General features: G+C 41.4%; 1 protein-coding gene across 1 annotated transcript in view; it reads right to left on the bottom strand.

Annotated features, from left to right (window-relative positions):
- grin2ba (glutamate receptor, ionotropic, N-methyl D-aspartate 2B, genome duplicate a) overlaps window positions 1–16,223 on the bottom strand; it is a 116,439-nt gene that overhangs the window by 24,042 nt on the left and 76,174 nt on the right. Inside the window, exons 9-11 of the mRNA XM_051073699.1 lie at window positions 7,634–7,772; window positions 3,311–3,519; window positions 2,736–2,907 (exon numbers count right to left, since the gene is read on the bottom strand). Of these exons, the coding sequence (XP_050929656.1) occupies window positions 2,736–2,907; window positions 3,311–3,519; window positions 7,634–7,772 (520 nt within the window). The remainder of the gene's footprint in view (window positions 1–2,735; window positions 2,908–3,310; window positions 3,520–7,633; window positions 7,773–16,223) is intronic.

Below are 16,223 nucleotides of genomic sequence, written 5' to 3'. Positions count from 1 at the left end.
AGCCCTACAGCACAGGGGTAAAGTGGGACGAGACTGTCTCACTGAGTTAATAAGGTGTGTGTGACTCAAAGCTCCAGTATGTTCTTCAGTGTGTGAGAGTGTGTATGTGTGTGTGTGTGTGTGCATATGAGTGAGTCATAAAGGAAAAAGACAGAGGGAAAAGAGAAGGGAGTGAACCTTTGTTCTCCACCTGTGAAGTGGACCTTTACAGGCAGGGAGAATATTACACATCTACTCTACACATTATCTACACTTTTCAAAGTGTTTGTGTCTGCTTGTGAGTGTCTGTGTGTTTCTTTGTCTATTGTGTGTGCATTTGTAACTTTTCAATCTTGTTTGTTCTGGCAGCATGTAAGTACGGATGTGCATGTTGTTGTGTGTGTGTGTGTGTGTGTGTGTGTCTGAATGTGTGAACGTCTCCCCTGGGAAGAGAACGAGTCCATCCAGCAGTGTACTCACTTCCCCTCTCTCTCTCTCTCTGTTCACTCTCTCCATCTCCCTCCTACGACTTGTTCTCTCTGTGTTATGAAAGTGACCCATGTGGGTGTTATTGAGAATGAGTGAGCGAGGAGGATCTGCGTTTGTGTGCGTGTATGTGTCTCAGCTGGTGTGTGTGTGCCAGCGTCTTTATGTGACTCTGCTAGCAAGGCCAAACTCATGTAATCAAGTGTATTGCCTCTAATATTTTAGATTAGGAGCATTAGGGGCAGCACAAGTCAGCGCAGCCCATGAAATCTGACACTGACTGCCAGAATCGAGTTAGGACAAAATGTGGACCTTCTCAAAGTGTTCATTGATTTTTTTTTCTTTCTTTTTGATCTTTTGTCTTTCCAAGCTGTGGCAAATTGCGTAAAGGCCCTCAGTGATCTCGATGAATGTTCAGGAGTGTGCCGAGGCACGTCCAGATCTCGGTCCATTAAGAGTGTGAGATACTATAGTTTTGGCTGTGCTCCAACTGCAGAGGGACACAGAGTGGTTTTGTTAGATACAGCAGATATGGCTGAACTCCGGTGAAGTGTGTGCGCAAGAGAAAGAGTGAGACAAACTGCCTTTACAAGTGTGTCCTCTCTGTGCACATATGTGAACAGTCTGGATGTGAATGCTGTCTGTGTCCATGTGTCCGCATTCATGCACATATTCTCTTATTTCTGTGATCGTTCATGCGTAAGCGTCCCTTGTCTGTGTGTGTGTGTGTGTGTGTGTGTGTGTGTGTGAAAGAGAGAGGGAGACGAATGCCCTCCTCCTAATGACCATTCATCTGTGGAGGTGAGAGGGAGATGGCGCATTACAGCGCTTTTTGTCAGGGTGATGGAGTTTATTACAGGTGACCACACTTACAGCTCAGTGCCCACTAAAGACACTGGCTGACTGGCAAGATCTCTTAAATGACTTTATATAATAGATTAAATGGGTCAGTTCAATGTATACTGAATAGCAAAAGTTTTAATGCCAATGAAAAAATGGACACATAATCTTGTCAGTGACTTGTGAAGGTTATTCAAACTTCAGTAACAACAGAAACAGGGACGGAGCGTGTCTTCAACCTGTGACCTTTGGGGTACTATCGACCTGTTGGCCTTTTCCTTCATTAACAAATAGCCAAAGTCAGACAGCACAAGTGCATTTCACTCTCACAGGTTGAAGTATGAGATCTGACAACGACCTTACCTTGGGACCAATGTCGATTAGAGAATGTTTAAAGCCCAAAGTGAATTGTTGCAGCTGACTGAACTGTACACACCCTTGGGTGAGGTGCTTAGCCCATCTGACACAAGTGTTAGGCCTGTTGGGCAGAGGGTTGACCCGGAAAGGAAAGCTCATAATTCAAGGTATGAAAACGCACTTCAAAGAGGAAATGAACCATTCAGGCAGCTCCTACAGAAGCTAAATATAACACACAGGTCATTAGGCCCAAAGGGGTGAACGCAGACTGTAACTCTGTCTCCCCTTTGATCTCTTCTTCACCCTCACCTGCACCTCAGCAGTAATTCCAAGCGTCTTGATGTAGTAAACTCTCAGCAGGTTTTATCAAGCATTCCCAAAACCCAGATTTACAAGGACTGCATGGTGATAACAATTTACACATTACTTAGTGGATATGCGTAAATGCAAAAGTGCACTTCAGCTGTGAGACTTCTATGATAAATTCAATTGAAACAAACTAACTCTGAATCTATGTGAAACTAACACATCATCATCACATCATCTTTGGCAATCATGTAACAAATTTAGTTTCAATAAGAGATGTTGAAATTAAAACTAGAGTTGTAGGAATAGTGTAAAATTTCTCTGATGTTACTCTTGACATCAAATAGGAAGCGTATTGCAAAAAAGGGAGAGCACAATAAGCTGTAGCTTCACCTACACCTTTTCAGTCTGTAGGACTGCACCGAGGCTGAAACCTCTAACCCCAAATGTCATTAAAGCCTATTTTATTTTCTGTGCTGACCTCAAACAGAAAGAAAGAAGTCATTCTCCTCTCCTTATCTGATATTTTGCCAAATATGCCAATGTTTTCAGCCAATACGCACACCACTCTGACAGCCCAAATGTCTTAATACCACCTTTTAAAAAGCACTAACATCAAAGTATGAGTTAGGTGCAATCTTCATTTGCAAGCTCTGCCAACAAATTACAAATGGGATTGTCAAATAATTTGTACATCCATGACCATGATAAGTTGAGTGTGAAGTAAGCGACACAGGAAGACAAACACAGACATGTTATCTCCTCACCTCTCCCACCATGCCATTCCAGGTTCCATTGATCTTCTTGCCGTGTTTGCCGTTAGTGACCAGGTAAAGGTCATAGGTGAACTTGACAGACTTGGCAATCTTCTTCAAGATGTCAATACAGAAACCTTTACAGCAACGCTTGATGTAGATCCCTGACTCCTTTGTCTGATTACTGCATAGATAGACAGACAAATAGATGGATAATTATTTAATCAAATATGTACTTCTGTCTGAGTTGTTAATTGTAATCGTGATTTGGTGCATCTGGCACTGTCCCTCTCACACTGATGAGGTGTGAACTGATTCTACCTCTGGCTGTGTGAAGCTGCCATGGGAAATTAACATCATACACGAGCAAAATTTAGGCAGTTGCCAGGTTTTCTCTTTTCATTTCTGCTTTGGTCAGTTCTACAGAAGGTAAATCTGTGAGCCACTGTGGCAGATGGACAACATGTACCATTGAATTCACACAAATTTATGGGGTTTTGCCTTGTCATGAATTCTTATTCTTGTTTCTCAGGCATTTCGCTCCAGACTCTGACACTGATTTGGTATATCTGAGCTATGAGCCTCACACTGTCTTGATCTGCTTCCGACAGGGCACAGTGTTCCTCATGCAGGTCCCGCTAAGTGGATCCACGTCTTCCACAATGACAAACGGAGCCTCCTCCAATGTCACGATGGACAGGTGGTCATCCTCCCTGGTTGCTGCCCCCCCATACAGTTCATAGCGAGGCCACACATGGTACTTCATAGACAGGGAACCGTTCTCCCATTTACCCACCTGGAGAGAGATGCAGCAAACAAGCAAATCGAACACAGTTAAAGATTTTACTCCTCCACATTTTTTATCTAGAATTGCATCCTTGGTTGTTTTACCACTGGTTTACTGCAGTCATGGAGACTAATAGTCTTAAATTTAAATTCTTTTGTGAGTCAGTCTGAGTGCTGATGAGTGATGATAAATGAACCAGAAAAGTACATACATGAAATGAATCACTGGGCAGGAATCCAATTCAAAAATGAATTCACATTAAATTCCACACTAACTAACATAGCAAACAACGTTCACTAGACCAAAAAGCAAAGTAGAGTTTGTTATGCAAAAACATCTTAGTCTAATTGGTTTTTTTATGCCTCATTTTCTACTTTCATTGTGATTAGTCCATCTGTCAATAAAACAACAATAATCAACGAATGAACAGGAGAGAGACAGAGAAAGTTAGTGAGAGGAGAGGAGAGGAGAGGAGAGGAGACGACTAGGACCCAGCGTAGAGAATGAGAGCAAGGTTAACATGAAGGACGAGACTGAAACGGGGGAAAGAGCAGAATTCAGATCAAGAGGAGAGGGTGGGGAGAGAAAACAGCGAGACAGAGAGGCGGATGGAGAGATTAAATGAAGAAAATGAGAGCTATGAGTATGCGCAGTTTGCAGGGGGAGAGGGAGCGGTAAAACTATGGATGGAGTGAAAGAGTCAAGTCAGTGTCTGTGTGTCAGAGAAAGAAAGCTGGAGATGCAGCTCATTCAGATGCAAAATGCTGGCTCTTCTGTAGAGGAGTGTCCAGCTGTACGTCTGGAGAGCCCTCCAGCCCTTGTGGCTCTACTCCACTGAGTAAGCGTCATCAATTAGTCAATTTCCCCCAGATGCCGGTCACATAAAACCACCTGGGGACTCTGCCCATGCCCTTTCCTCTACAAGTGTCCAGTAGGCCACTGTCATCGAGGGAAAGATGTGGGCGGAAATGGAGATGGATCATCAGCTAATTGGACACACCATAATGGGAGATAGGGGAGGACAGGGAGCTGCGGGGCGAGTGTGTAAAGTCAGGTTTGCACACTTGTTAAATATGTAAATGCACACAGACACACACACACACTGCACTCCAGGGAACACAAACTTGGCAAGCCTGCCTGGAGTGGACAAGCTGAGCCTGTGTATCCCTCGGGCACAATGCAGCCTTCTTCTATCTGCACAAAAAGGGTAAGTGAGAGATAGAGACAGACAGGGACGGAGAGAGAAAGAGAGAGAGTGAGAAAGGGGGGAGGGAGGTGGGAAGAAAAGGGTTAAAATCATCCTGGAGGGGAGAAAACGGGACTGGACACTACAGAGTCTTCACACTACTTCAAAGGTGCAGTGGAAGGATGGTTGTAGGAGCTGGAACTCATTAGGATCCAAGAAAAGTGGTTCAGCTGGAAGTCAAGCTACGAATTAAACATGAGTGAGGGAGAGAGAGAGGAGGAGGAGGAGAGGGAAGAGGTGGCGCAGACTGCAAGGGGAGAAAGAGAGAGAGAGAGAGGGGGGAGACAGGAGGGGAGCGATTCACCTTGTTCTCTGATCAGAGGACAGAATATAGATTAGAGAGGCAGAAGAAAGAGAGAAATACTGAGAATAAAGAATAGGGAGAGTCAAAGGAGTCAGACTGCAGGACACAGATACAATAGAGAGGGAGCATCAGAAAACACAGATGCTGGTGACCGTGCAGGTGGTGAGGTGCATCGGGTTCATTTAAGGTTGTTGGTTCAGAGTCTGACTCAGGATTATTGTGGCCTGATCTGCACTACCACCTTCTCTGCCATCCACACTTTTTAACTATTTCTCTGTCTATAAAACAGAAATTTTTTTAACCTCATTTTTTTTGATAAAGCTGACTGAGTACAGATAAAGTTCTGTTTTCAACTACAGAGTTTCGTACATTCACATGTAGAAGCTGCCCAATACCACTGCAGTTATTTACAACTGAACTTTGAGTTTAACGGTTGACACAGTTTTATGTTAACGCATAGAATTTGATTTAGCAATTTCTTCTTGTGCTTGAAGGGGTGTTACATTTATCATCACTCCTGACCATGTGTACCTGCAAACTCTCATTGGTACACAGATGCAACTGCCGGTCAACTGATTCATAAATCACAGATTCACAAAACAACGTTACTGTTGACGTACATTTTCATTTTTCATTTGAAAAAGAGGGAAATCATTTCTTTTAGAGTAAATCTATGCCATTACTGTCTGTATGTCATCTTGTTTTATTGTGTCACTGAGCACCTGTGGCTCCATATAAGAGATATGATTATGATCAGAAATCAGATGTCATGTTTTAATTTAACTTGAGCTAACAGGGAAAACTGTTAATTAAAAGAGAAAATGTTGTTTTGTTCACGTTGTTGATACTGATATTGTGAAACTGTCACAATACCAGTTTGTCATTTAAAGATCCAATTTTGTTTTTCAGTTTTCATGTTCTTTTTAATGTTTCATTATGGCCTGATTATTCTGAGAACAAAAGTAATAATTTATTTTCCCTTTAAACATTTATTTCCCTGTTAATTTTAATTCTGGGCAAAACTGCCCTCTGTTTTTTTGTATGATTAATTTAAATTGATATATCTAAGCAAGGTAGCCTGCATTTTCAATTAAAAAGTGCAACAATTAAAAGCAAACTAGCAAACTGGGCAAACTGGGCACAGAATCACTTAAGTGCCAATGTCTTTGTTGTTTCTATTGTTTTGTTTTGTTTTTTTGTTTTTTTGGTGGAAATTTTCTTATTTGACCACCATGTAAAAGTGAACTTCTTGTCTGTCTCTCCCCAAACTGCATCTTTATTTAATTATCTTTGAAGCCACTGGTTGAACTTATTAGTCATACTAAGCTCTATGTACAGTAGGAAGAAGTTGACCAGTTGTGCACACCACATCACTCATGGTTCATTTGCATTCACTTGTCATATCTAACTGTATGACAACAAATGAAAAGCAGAAACAATGGAAATGTGTTACAATGAGAAATAAAATAACACCTGTAACAATGTAGGAACACATATACAATGGGATAATTCAATAAAGTCGCTTGCTCTGGTTCTTGTTTGCTACTTGAGTTACTGCATTAAGGCTACCAGGACTTTCAGAGTATGTGGCGGATCATATTTGATATTCTGGGAGTGTTTCTGAAGGGAGCCTATACGTGCACAAACAGATGGATGTAGAATAGATAAGTTTTGTTATTGTTGTTTGCATGACAATGAGAACTTGTTCGATGTATGACTTGATAAATGAGGTCCCTGAAGTGGCTCATCATGGTTCACCTGAGGTCCTGTGACAGGAACTTTTCAGAGTCTCATTGGACTATAAATTCTCTGATATCTGCAGCAAATCCAACCACCACATGCATAACATGTATTTTATTTTTATGTATTTATCTTTTCACATTTTAATTTTATTTATCTTATAAAGCAGCTCTTTTTGCTGTAGCCTCACAATAACATATGTACAGTATGATGAGGCTGCCTGTACACAGTATCACGTGGCCAGTCGTGATGTTTTTACTTTAATTGCTCCATGTAAGTTCTGATCTCTTTGTCGTCAAATAAGTTAGAAAAAAAAAGTTTTTTTGGCAGACAAAAACCTCCCAAGTGAAGGATGATTTTGTAACAATGTTACATAAATAATGGTTAATATTAAATAGTTTAGCAAACTTTTAAAATGAACAGCTGTGGACACCTGCAGCATTCTTAGTACATCACCATTCTGGAGTCTGTGCTGCAGTACATTGCTCAAAGGCACCTTTGCCTAGTTGATAATATCTAATCAGACTAGTGCCTATAAAGCTTAAGGCTTAAAATGCTTAAAAAGTGAAAATCAGTTGATAAGAGATGTAGATAGAAAGACACAGAATCTCATGAACCAATCTGGTACTGTGAGGATACAGCTGACTCTCTGGCACTGCTGCAATCCTGTCATCTTACACATTATTTAACTGTGAACACCAGAGGACAGCAGGGTCTTGCTTGGAATATAAAGGCCACACATGATCGCTTTATGCCCATTTTTCTTGTAATTTAACCAGCAACATGAATACAGATGTACACACACATGTCCATATACGTGAATGTTCACCCGCCCTCTCTAACATCTCTCTCTCACCCTGGTCCCACTGTCTCTCCTTGTTGAGCAGAATGATGACCAGCTTGGGGTGCATCTGGTATCCATCCTCACTGAACGACAGATTACGTCCCTCAAACGTCACATTCATCAGGTACCTGTGGAGGGAAACATTGAAGAGGGAGACAGAGAAAGAGACTTGTTGAGGCATATATCACTTGCTGACAAATATCTTTGGCAGTGGCAGCTCACAGGTGTTTTATTTGCTCTATATATCTATATCTCCTTTCTTGTTTAATGGCTCAATTTCCCAAACGTTTCACTGTATGTCAGTTTATTTCTTGAGCATTTATTTTTTCAGACAAACTGATTGATGTTACACAAATTCATCATCACCCAGGAAATAGGTATCAGCTACTGTCTAACCAGTTTTACCATTAATAGATGAATGTACTGTACATTAGTTATCAGTTGCAGACAGACATTTGAGCAGAACTGCAGGAGATGATTTTAAGACAAGACTGAGGGAAATGAATTTTAGCAAATGATTCCTCCAATCATCCCATATGTTACAGGTTCGTTGTGTACACCCATGCTGTTGTGAGAAAGAAATAGATTGACCCTTTGAGAAATATGCTTGTTTGATTTTAGATGGGCAGTTGAATGAGAAGATCGACATCACTCTCCTACCTGTCCATCAAATATAAAGCTACTGCCAGTAGCTCCTTAGCGTAGCTTAGCACAAAGTCTGGAAACAGAGAGAAATAGTCCACTGTCCACTGATAACAAAATCAACGTACCAGCACCTTTAAATCTCACAAATTAACACATTATAGCACATTTACTTAATCCATACAAAAAGTATAAAACCATCAATTGTAGATGTTTTTTATGTTACGCTTTTAGTACAGATTAAATAAATAAGATATAACATGTTAAATGGTGAGTGTTTGATGTGCTGGTAAGTGGAGTGTGTTATTTTTTGCACAGAGCCAGGCTAGCTGTTTCCCCCTGTTTCCAGTCTTTCTAGCTGGACGCACATGGGTAACTTGTTTAAAAAAATAGTTGAAACTGTTGAAATTTTAGCTGCATTGTCTGAAAAGATAAACTGACTAATTTTTACACCAAGTCTTGCAGTGTCCCGCTGACAAACAACAAAGCAAGCTCTGGAGAGAGGGACAGAGAAAGGAGGCAAAAAAATGAGCAATGCAGTTTGTATCTGGCGTCAAATAAAACAAAAAGTACTATATAATACACCAACCAGCAGCTTGTCAGATCACTGTGTGTTGGTGTGTGTGTGTGCGTATCTGTGTTTGTTTGTGGCTCTGTGTGTCTACTTCAGTCGGTGTGTTTGTGTGGCGGAGAAGGAGAAACCGAAAGAAAGCAGCATTGTTTCTGTCAGGTGAAATCATTTCACCTCCCTTCAACTAAACACAACATACGCACATACACACATGCGCACACGCGCAAGCATACGTGCACGCGCACACACACACACACATACACACACATACACACACACACACACACTCTTGCAGTGATTATGGTGAATGTGCGTGGGAGTGTGTAAGTGTGTGTATATGAGAACAGGAATGTTTATGTCAGGTAAACTCAGATCACTTCACTGTCATCCCACACACACACACACACACACACACACACACACACACACACACACACACACACACGTCTTAACTCTTTCACTCCCTCATGCTTGACTCTCTCTCCTTCCATCTCTTTCTCTTTCCCTCTCTCTCTGTGACTGTTTCCATGGAAACACTGCCTCAAAACTGTGCACACCATATATATGTAGATGAATAAATAAATGACGAGAGAAGGTGTGTGTGTCTGCGTATGTGTGGCTGTGTATGTGAGGAACTGGCTTGGTGTTGATGGGGTCTGTAAATATCAGACTGGGTCATGTATCAGGACACACGTTCACAAGCAAAATCTGTTTGTCTTGAGCCGTCATTTTCCTCAGGAGAGAGCGATGAAACTCAACCTCTCTGCAGCTCTACTTTGACGTTACACATCTTACCACATCTCTGCTGCACTCAAATTGTTTTACCTGATCTCTTTCTATGTTTCTATGTATCTGTATCCATCTACTGATCTAGGCTTGTCCTATGTACAGAATAGGAGGGACTATGTAATAATCCAGCAATTACTCTAATGCCAGCTTCCTTTTTCTATTTCCTGTATTAAATATTGATATTTTCAATGGGCTGTGAAGAGCAGAATCATCCAGCATCATACCGTCTCATGCAGCCCCATGTGTCCGGCTAACAGCCCCATCCTGTAGAGCTTTGGCACTGATACAAAGTGCACAGAATCTGCTGCATAAATCATAAGCCATTTACAAAATGACTTGACGCTGATGCCCCCTTTAATCTTTACTGAGCAAGCTATTGTTACATGCTACAATGTGGGGCCTATATGTGTGTACGTGTGTGCATCCTACACATGTTGATGGCAGTAACAGGAGCGAAACACAAGCATATGTGTGTTGCCATGGCACCCACAACCACTGTGACTTCCAAGCCAATCTGTTGCGTTACTATGGTAACGATAATCTCACAGAGGGTGGGAGGGAAAGAGACAGAGACGGAGAGAGAGAGAGGGAGAGGTGGGATTCAAAGAAAAAGAGGGAGGGGATGGGACATATTACTACTAGACTGCAAAGCTCTCTCCCCTCTCCTCTCACCACTAGTGTGGTTACAGGAAGGTCCCTCTTCGATCTCTCTTCTCCATTCTGTCACCTCCTCTGAACTTCCTGTATCACTACCAATTAAACTGGACACACACGTGTCAACGCAGTCTTGCCGTTTTCCCATCATTCACACTCACTGAGGTATATACAGTACATCCACATGTGGAAGCTCCTCGGTCGGTCCTCTAATGGGCCACTGAGCAGCTCCACTGGGGCTTAAATGTGTTAAATGTCTTGCTCAGAGCTGGATGACTGTCACCTTCACTGCCTCTTGCCATGAGAGAAAACACAAATAAACATGTGAAGACAAACCTATACTCTAACCCCCTCTCTGTATTTTCTAAAGCAACTGTATGTGCCAAGAGATGGCATTAAGTAACATGCATGCAAGGGATGCTATGCATACACTGTGTGAGTAGCATGATAAGACAGAGGCACACATCCACCCACTTACTAAACCCCGTCCTTTGATATCCTGTTGCACCCGTCAGTTTGCAGCTAGAGGAGAGTATCTCAGCTGTACTGTACAGCAGGTGAATTAAAATTCAAACAGCAGCAGCAGCTGTCTCCACCTGGCGAACGAAAGTGTGTGACACTGACTGGACTCCGACAGGCTACGGTATCACTATCCTCTACATTCACTGCCTCATATTTGTGCAGCATTAGACATTTCGGTGAATGTATCCTTCCTAGTTTTATTTGAGGAGGATTCTAGCTATTGTAAATCAGAACAACACAGTACCAGACACACAGACACAGACACACACACACACACACACAGAAAAACACTTGCCATGCTAACTCCACGGCCTGACACAGATACGTTTTAGCGCATGTTCTGGTGTGAATAATGGAGGAGTTGTGTGAAATATTGATAAGTCATTTTTAATAAATTAACCCTGACATGAATTAGTCATGAATTACACTCCTTAGCAATTACTGTGGTGCAATGTACTTATTGGATTTGTAGAGGAGGAATCTATATGGAGAATGATAACATGCCTCATATGGCTCTGTGCGGTCGAGGCAGACAAACATACTGTAGCTTTGCTGCATGCACACTTGGGATATAGGATGTGAGTGGTGGGGGGAGGTGTGAATTTGTTGCATGCATCGAGTGGTATCCATGTGTGTATTCAGACTTGGGAACTGAATGTGTAAATAGTGTAATAAATTGTGCTAATGGGAAGAAAGAGAAGAGATGACAAGACAGGAACAGAAGCACAGAGAGGAGGGGAGGTAGCAAACGGCACTAGATGTGAGGTTTTGATTTGATTTTCTTTTGACAAATGATAGACAGTTCTTCATTAAAACTAATTATCATGAAATTAATTTAAAATGGTAGCCCTTGAACAGATTGGATTCTCTGCATTTCAGAGATAATGCATAAAACACTTGAGGCATAACACTTCTCCTGATTTCCTAATTTCTCAGTATTTTGGAGTAAATCTTCAAAAGCCTTAAAAGATCTAAGAATAAAAAATATAATCACCTACAGAAGACATGGGTCCAAGCACATTGTTTTACATGCTGTATATGTATTAACAACAAGTGACAAGAGTCAATGTTTGTGAACACAGATCATGACAGACAGTGGAGAGAAACAGGAAGATGAACGCACCAAAGTTGACAATCTGGACATGAATCAGAAACCATTTTGTCACATGACATGTGTCTATGTCACTTGACCATCAGGACAACACAGCTCTCCAGGCCTCTTTAACTTTAACACCCCGCTGACAGCAGCAGAAGTCAAGAGATAGAGTGGAGGAGTGACAGTGACTGCAGGACAGGTCTTCCTCTAGATTTGAACCCAGGACTTTGTGGTTTAACATTACAACATCACAGATTTCAAAATTTTGAGTGATGGACTCTGTAATTGACCACTGCAAGCAAAGCCATGTCACATTTTTGCAGGATTTGGTGCAGTCTACTACTACAAAGTTTAGAGTTTAGAGTTTAGAAAATCTGTTTATAATTCACACGCTGACTGAGACATGACCACAGATCATGTCATATTAATTTCAGAGAAAAATAATTAAGAGATATTAATATGATTATAATCTAGATGCCTTAGACCTAGATTTAGAACAAGCACACCAAATGTTTATGATAGCTTATACTAATTTCAAGTTATGAGCATTTATGAACTGACCTTAACAGCACAATTTTAAAAATGTCTTATTCTAAAAGAAAAAGGCAATCATTTTTATACAGCTCATTCCAAATTTTGTATATGTGATATCTGGTCAAGATTAAATCACATTTGAAGGTTGTGAAAACTCTGAAAATTTGGGATGTAATTCAGAATGACAGAAAAATGTAAAATATATGGCACTATTATTATTATTGTTGTTGTTGTTGTTATTATTATTATTATTATTATTATTATTATCTTGGAATTGTAACAATCCTTAGAATCTCAAGAAGGCTCCAGCAACTTAGACCACAGAAAAGAAACACAGAAAAGTAAGGAACTGAATAAACCTGGCAGAGAAAAAGAGATTTGGTGACAGAGACAGATGAAAAGATTTAGGAGGAGAAAGAGAGGCAGCAATAAAACTGGAGAAAAGAGAGAGGGAAGAAACAGGAGAGACAGAGTAGGAGCATCCTGACCTAGTTCCAATCAAGCCCCATCACAGCCAGGTACCTTTTTAACGCCTCCCACTGGCCTGCCCCATAAACACACACTCAAATGGCCTTTATATACTGAGTCTGGAACAGCTAGCTCAGACACACATACACACACGCAAACACCAAGGTGAACACACTGTCCATCGAGCTGGCACACACTCATTCCTCAGCTCAATAGGGTCAAAATGCTACTTCAGAGTGTTCTGCATGCACACAGCAGGATGCACAAACACACACACACACACATGCAAACACACAAACATATAAACACTCTATTGAAAGCCTCACTGAGGCAACAGAAGTTCAAAAATGTCCACAGAGCTTAAAAGGACTTGACACCTTTCCAACTCCAAGCTCATTTGGAACCTGTCCACGCCTGGCAAGGTCAGGGCCACTGTTGTCAAACTCATGATTCTCACACTGCTGTGTATTGCTCACCAGTGGTCTCGCTGTCTGTCTCTCCCTCGCTCTGCAACATCTTTTGCTCACTGTGCTTTGCTCTCTTCCTCCTCTGTCTGCTATCTTCACTTGTCAGGCTCATACTGTAGCATTAGCTGGAATGTCACAGTGCTGGCTACAGTGGACTTAATTTACTTAGTGGAGTGACATGTCCTTCTCTTGTGGTATTCTGTGAAGCACTAAGGGCTGGACAAGGAAATGCTAAGCAGAGAGGGATCAACATAATGTATGGCTTATAAAGTCAAGATGACAGTGACCATACAGCAATTCTTCATCATTCAACAGTCGATTGAATTGTAAACTAGATATGATTTACATATTTCCATGAATCCCATACTGAACCAGCTGCTTTGTAATCCACACGCTTGAAAAACATGTGATGTGTGATCAAAACAACAAAGTGATGTGTGATCATCTCCAATAGTCACAATCCCTACCAGAATTAAGTATCAGACTGGGATACACAGCTGTTGTGTCCCAGAGCTGTCCCTCAAATTTTGCTTTGTTCAGTTTGGTTTAGCACATATGTAACTGCTGTAACATGCAGCCTTTCACTGGGCTGTAAAATGAATGATTGACAGGTGCTCCCTCCATTCCATCCTTCTTCCCTTCACCATTTGCTGTGCTGCTTCAGATTTTCAATAAGAATTTTGAACATCAAGTTTTCAAACATGGCTGCTGCTCTGGGGAAGATCTCCTAAATTAACTCACCAAAAAAAAAAAAAAAAAAAAAAAAAAAAAATCTGTCTCAAAATAAATCTGAAACAAGAAATAGATCCAGCAGTTCCTGGGCCTATTTCTGGGCCTGGGGCTCAGTGTGTCATGCTTATTCTAAATCTACAGTTTAAATTGTTCCTCATGAGTTGGTGACTTTTTGAGAGGCAGAAAGTCTCTCTAAACCAGTGTTTCCCAAACACAGGAACTTGCACCCAGTGAAAGAATTTATAATTGAGTCAACACAATTAAGAGAAAGAACAGATGAGTTGAAATAGCTAAAAGTATAAACAGTTTAAACAGATAACTGAAAGTGATGCATGAATTATTAAAATGGCTAAAGATAATGGATAATTGGTTGGAATGTCCAGCTTTTGCCTTTCTGAGTGGTAGTTGTATGAATCAAAATTGAAAGTTCAATAATATGAACTTGTGTATGTAATATCCAGTTTAAAATCAGTTCAACTGAGTAAATTTGGAACATGTCTGGTGGTGTCTGTGATGGGGCTTTGAGGATAAGTCTTATAAAAAACAAAAAGCTTGGGAACCACTGCTGTAGTTTGCTGATTAGCCTCATATCCCAGTTGCTAGCCTCAATTGATTTTCATGGATGATTTCTAGACCACCATTCTCAACAGCTAAGAATGAATTGTGCCTCTACCTGATTTATATATGATTTTCCTGAAAGGTCTGTTTGAAAATTTACAAAAATGTGTTTGAATTGCTTGGAGACTGGTTTTCCCACCCTATGAGAAATCAGCCACTGATTCACTCAGTAGCAAACCAACCAGGCGGCAAGGCACCTGTCCAGCCAACCAGGCAGCCAGTGAGCCAGGCAACCAGCCATTCATTCAGTTTCTAGTATATAGACTGTAGGCCAAATGCTAATCTCTTGATTGAACACTTGAAGACAAAGGTTATCACCAAACAAATTTAGTTAAGGCAGTGAGGGGCGAAGGATCTTAGCAGCGCTCGTAACTGATCTAATCAACAACACAGCTAAGTTGATTATAAAACTGCAGGTCTGGAGCGCAGACAATGGTTGGGGAGGAGCAGAACAGTGGAGAAGAGAGGAAAACCAGGGGAGGAGAGGAGAGAAAATAAAGGAGAGAAAACAGACGAGGGGAGAGGAGGGTGTGAGCAGATAAAACAGAGCAGAGCAGGGCTCGACAGAAGAGAATAAAGTGGAACAAAGCAGAGAATAGAGGAGCATATGTATAAAAGCAGACCAGGGCAGAACAAAGGAGAAGACTACAGGGCCAGAGAGGACAGAGCAGAACACAACGGAGTAAAGAAAGAGCTGAGCAGAGCAGAGAGCAGCACAGGACACGGCAGAAAAGACCACAGCAGAGCTGAGAAGAACAGAGCGGTGCACAGCAGACCACAGCAAGGCACACACGAACAGAGCAGGGGAATTGTATTCTGGGGCAACAGCAGCTGCTATAAACTCCAGTGTTATCTCAAAGCAGTAAGCAGTGGTGAAACAAATGCAAAGCTTCAGAAAGGAGTGAACAATCAGACAGGGGTTGAAAGGACATCTAAAGAGTTCACTGGAATGGACAACAAAGCCTTGCTGCCTTAGTGCAGGATGCAGTTAAGCTCAGAGCATGAGCGGAAAAATTATCCACATGCCTCACAATCCAAAAACGTACAATTCAAAAAGGTGAGCATGTGTTTATACAGTGTAGGCTCCTGTATTCTCCAGCTGCTGTGTGAGAGTGCATATGTTCAAATTTCTGTTTATAATCAGCAGTTAATTTGTAGTAGAAAGCAGAGAGACATGAAGCAGAGACTAAGTGTCTATCTGTATGTGAAAACAAGTGTGTGTCAATATTATTACCAATGTATGTGTCATGCTGTATGTGTGTGTGTGCGTGTGTAACTGAGGTTTATGTTAGCAACAATACAGCAGCTTTTGTAAACAGCATGGCCCCAAATCATGAGTGGAAACAAGATCTTTGTGAAACAGCAACCACACTGGTGTCCTTAAAGATGACTGACCATCACCTTAGCACACACAAACTGTGCAGTGCAGTCCCCCACCCCCACACACACATTTGGCCTTCACTGACTGTCGCTCTTTAGCACAATA

Source organism: Lates calcarifer, linkage group LG11, assembly GCF_001640805.2.
Source record: "Lates calcarifer isolate ASB-BC8 linkage group LG11, TLL_Latcal_v3, whole genome shotgun sequence".
NCBI lineage: Eukaryota > Metazoa > Chordata > Actinopteri > Centropomidae > Lates > Lates calcarifer.
This window is presented reverse-complemented; position numbering and strand designations above follow the sequence as displayed.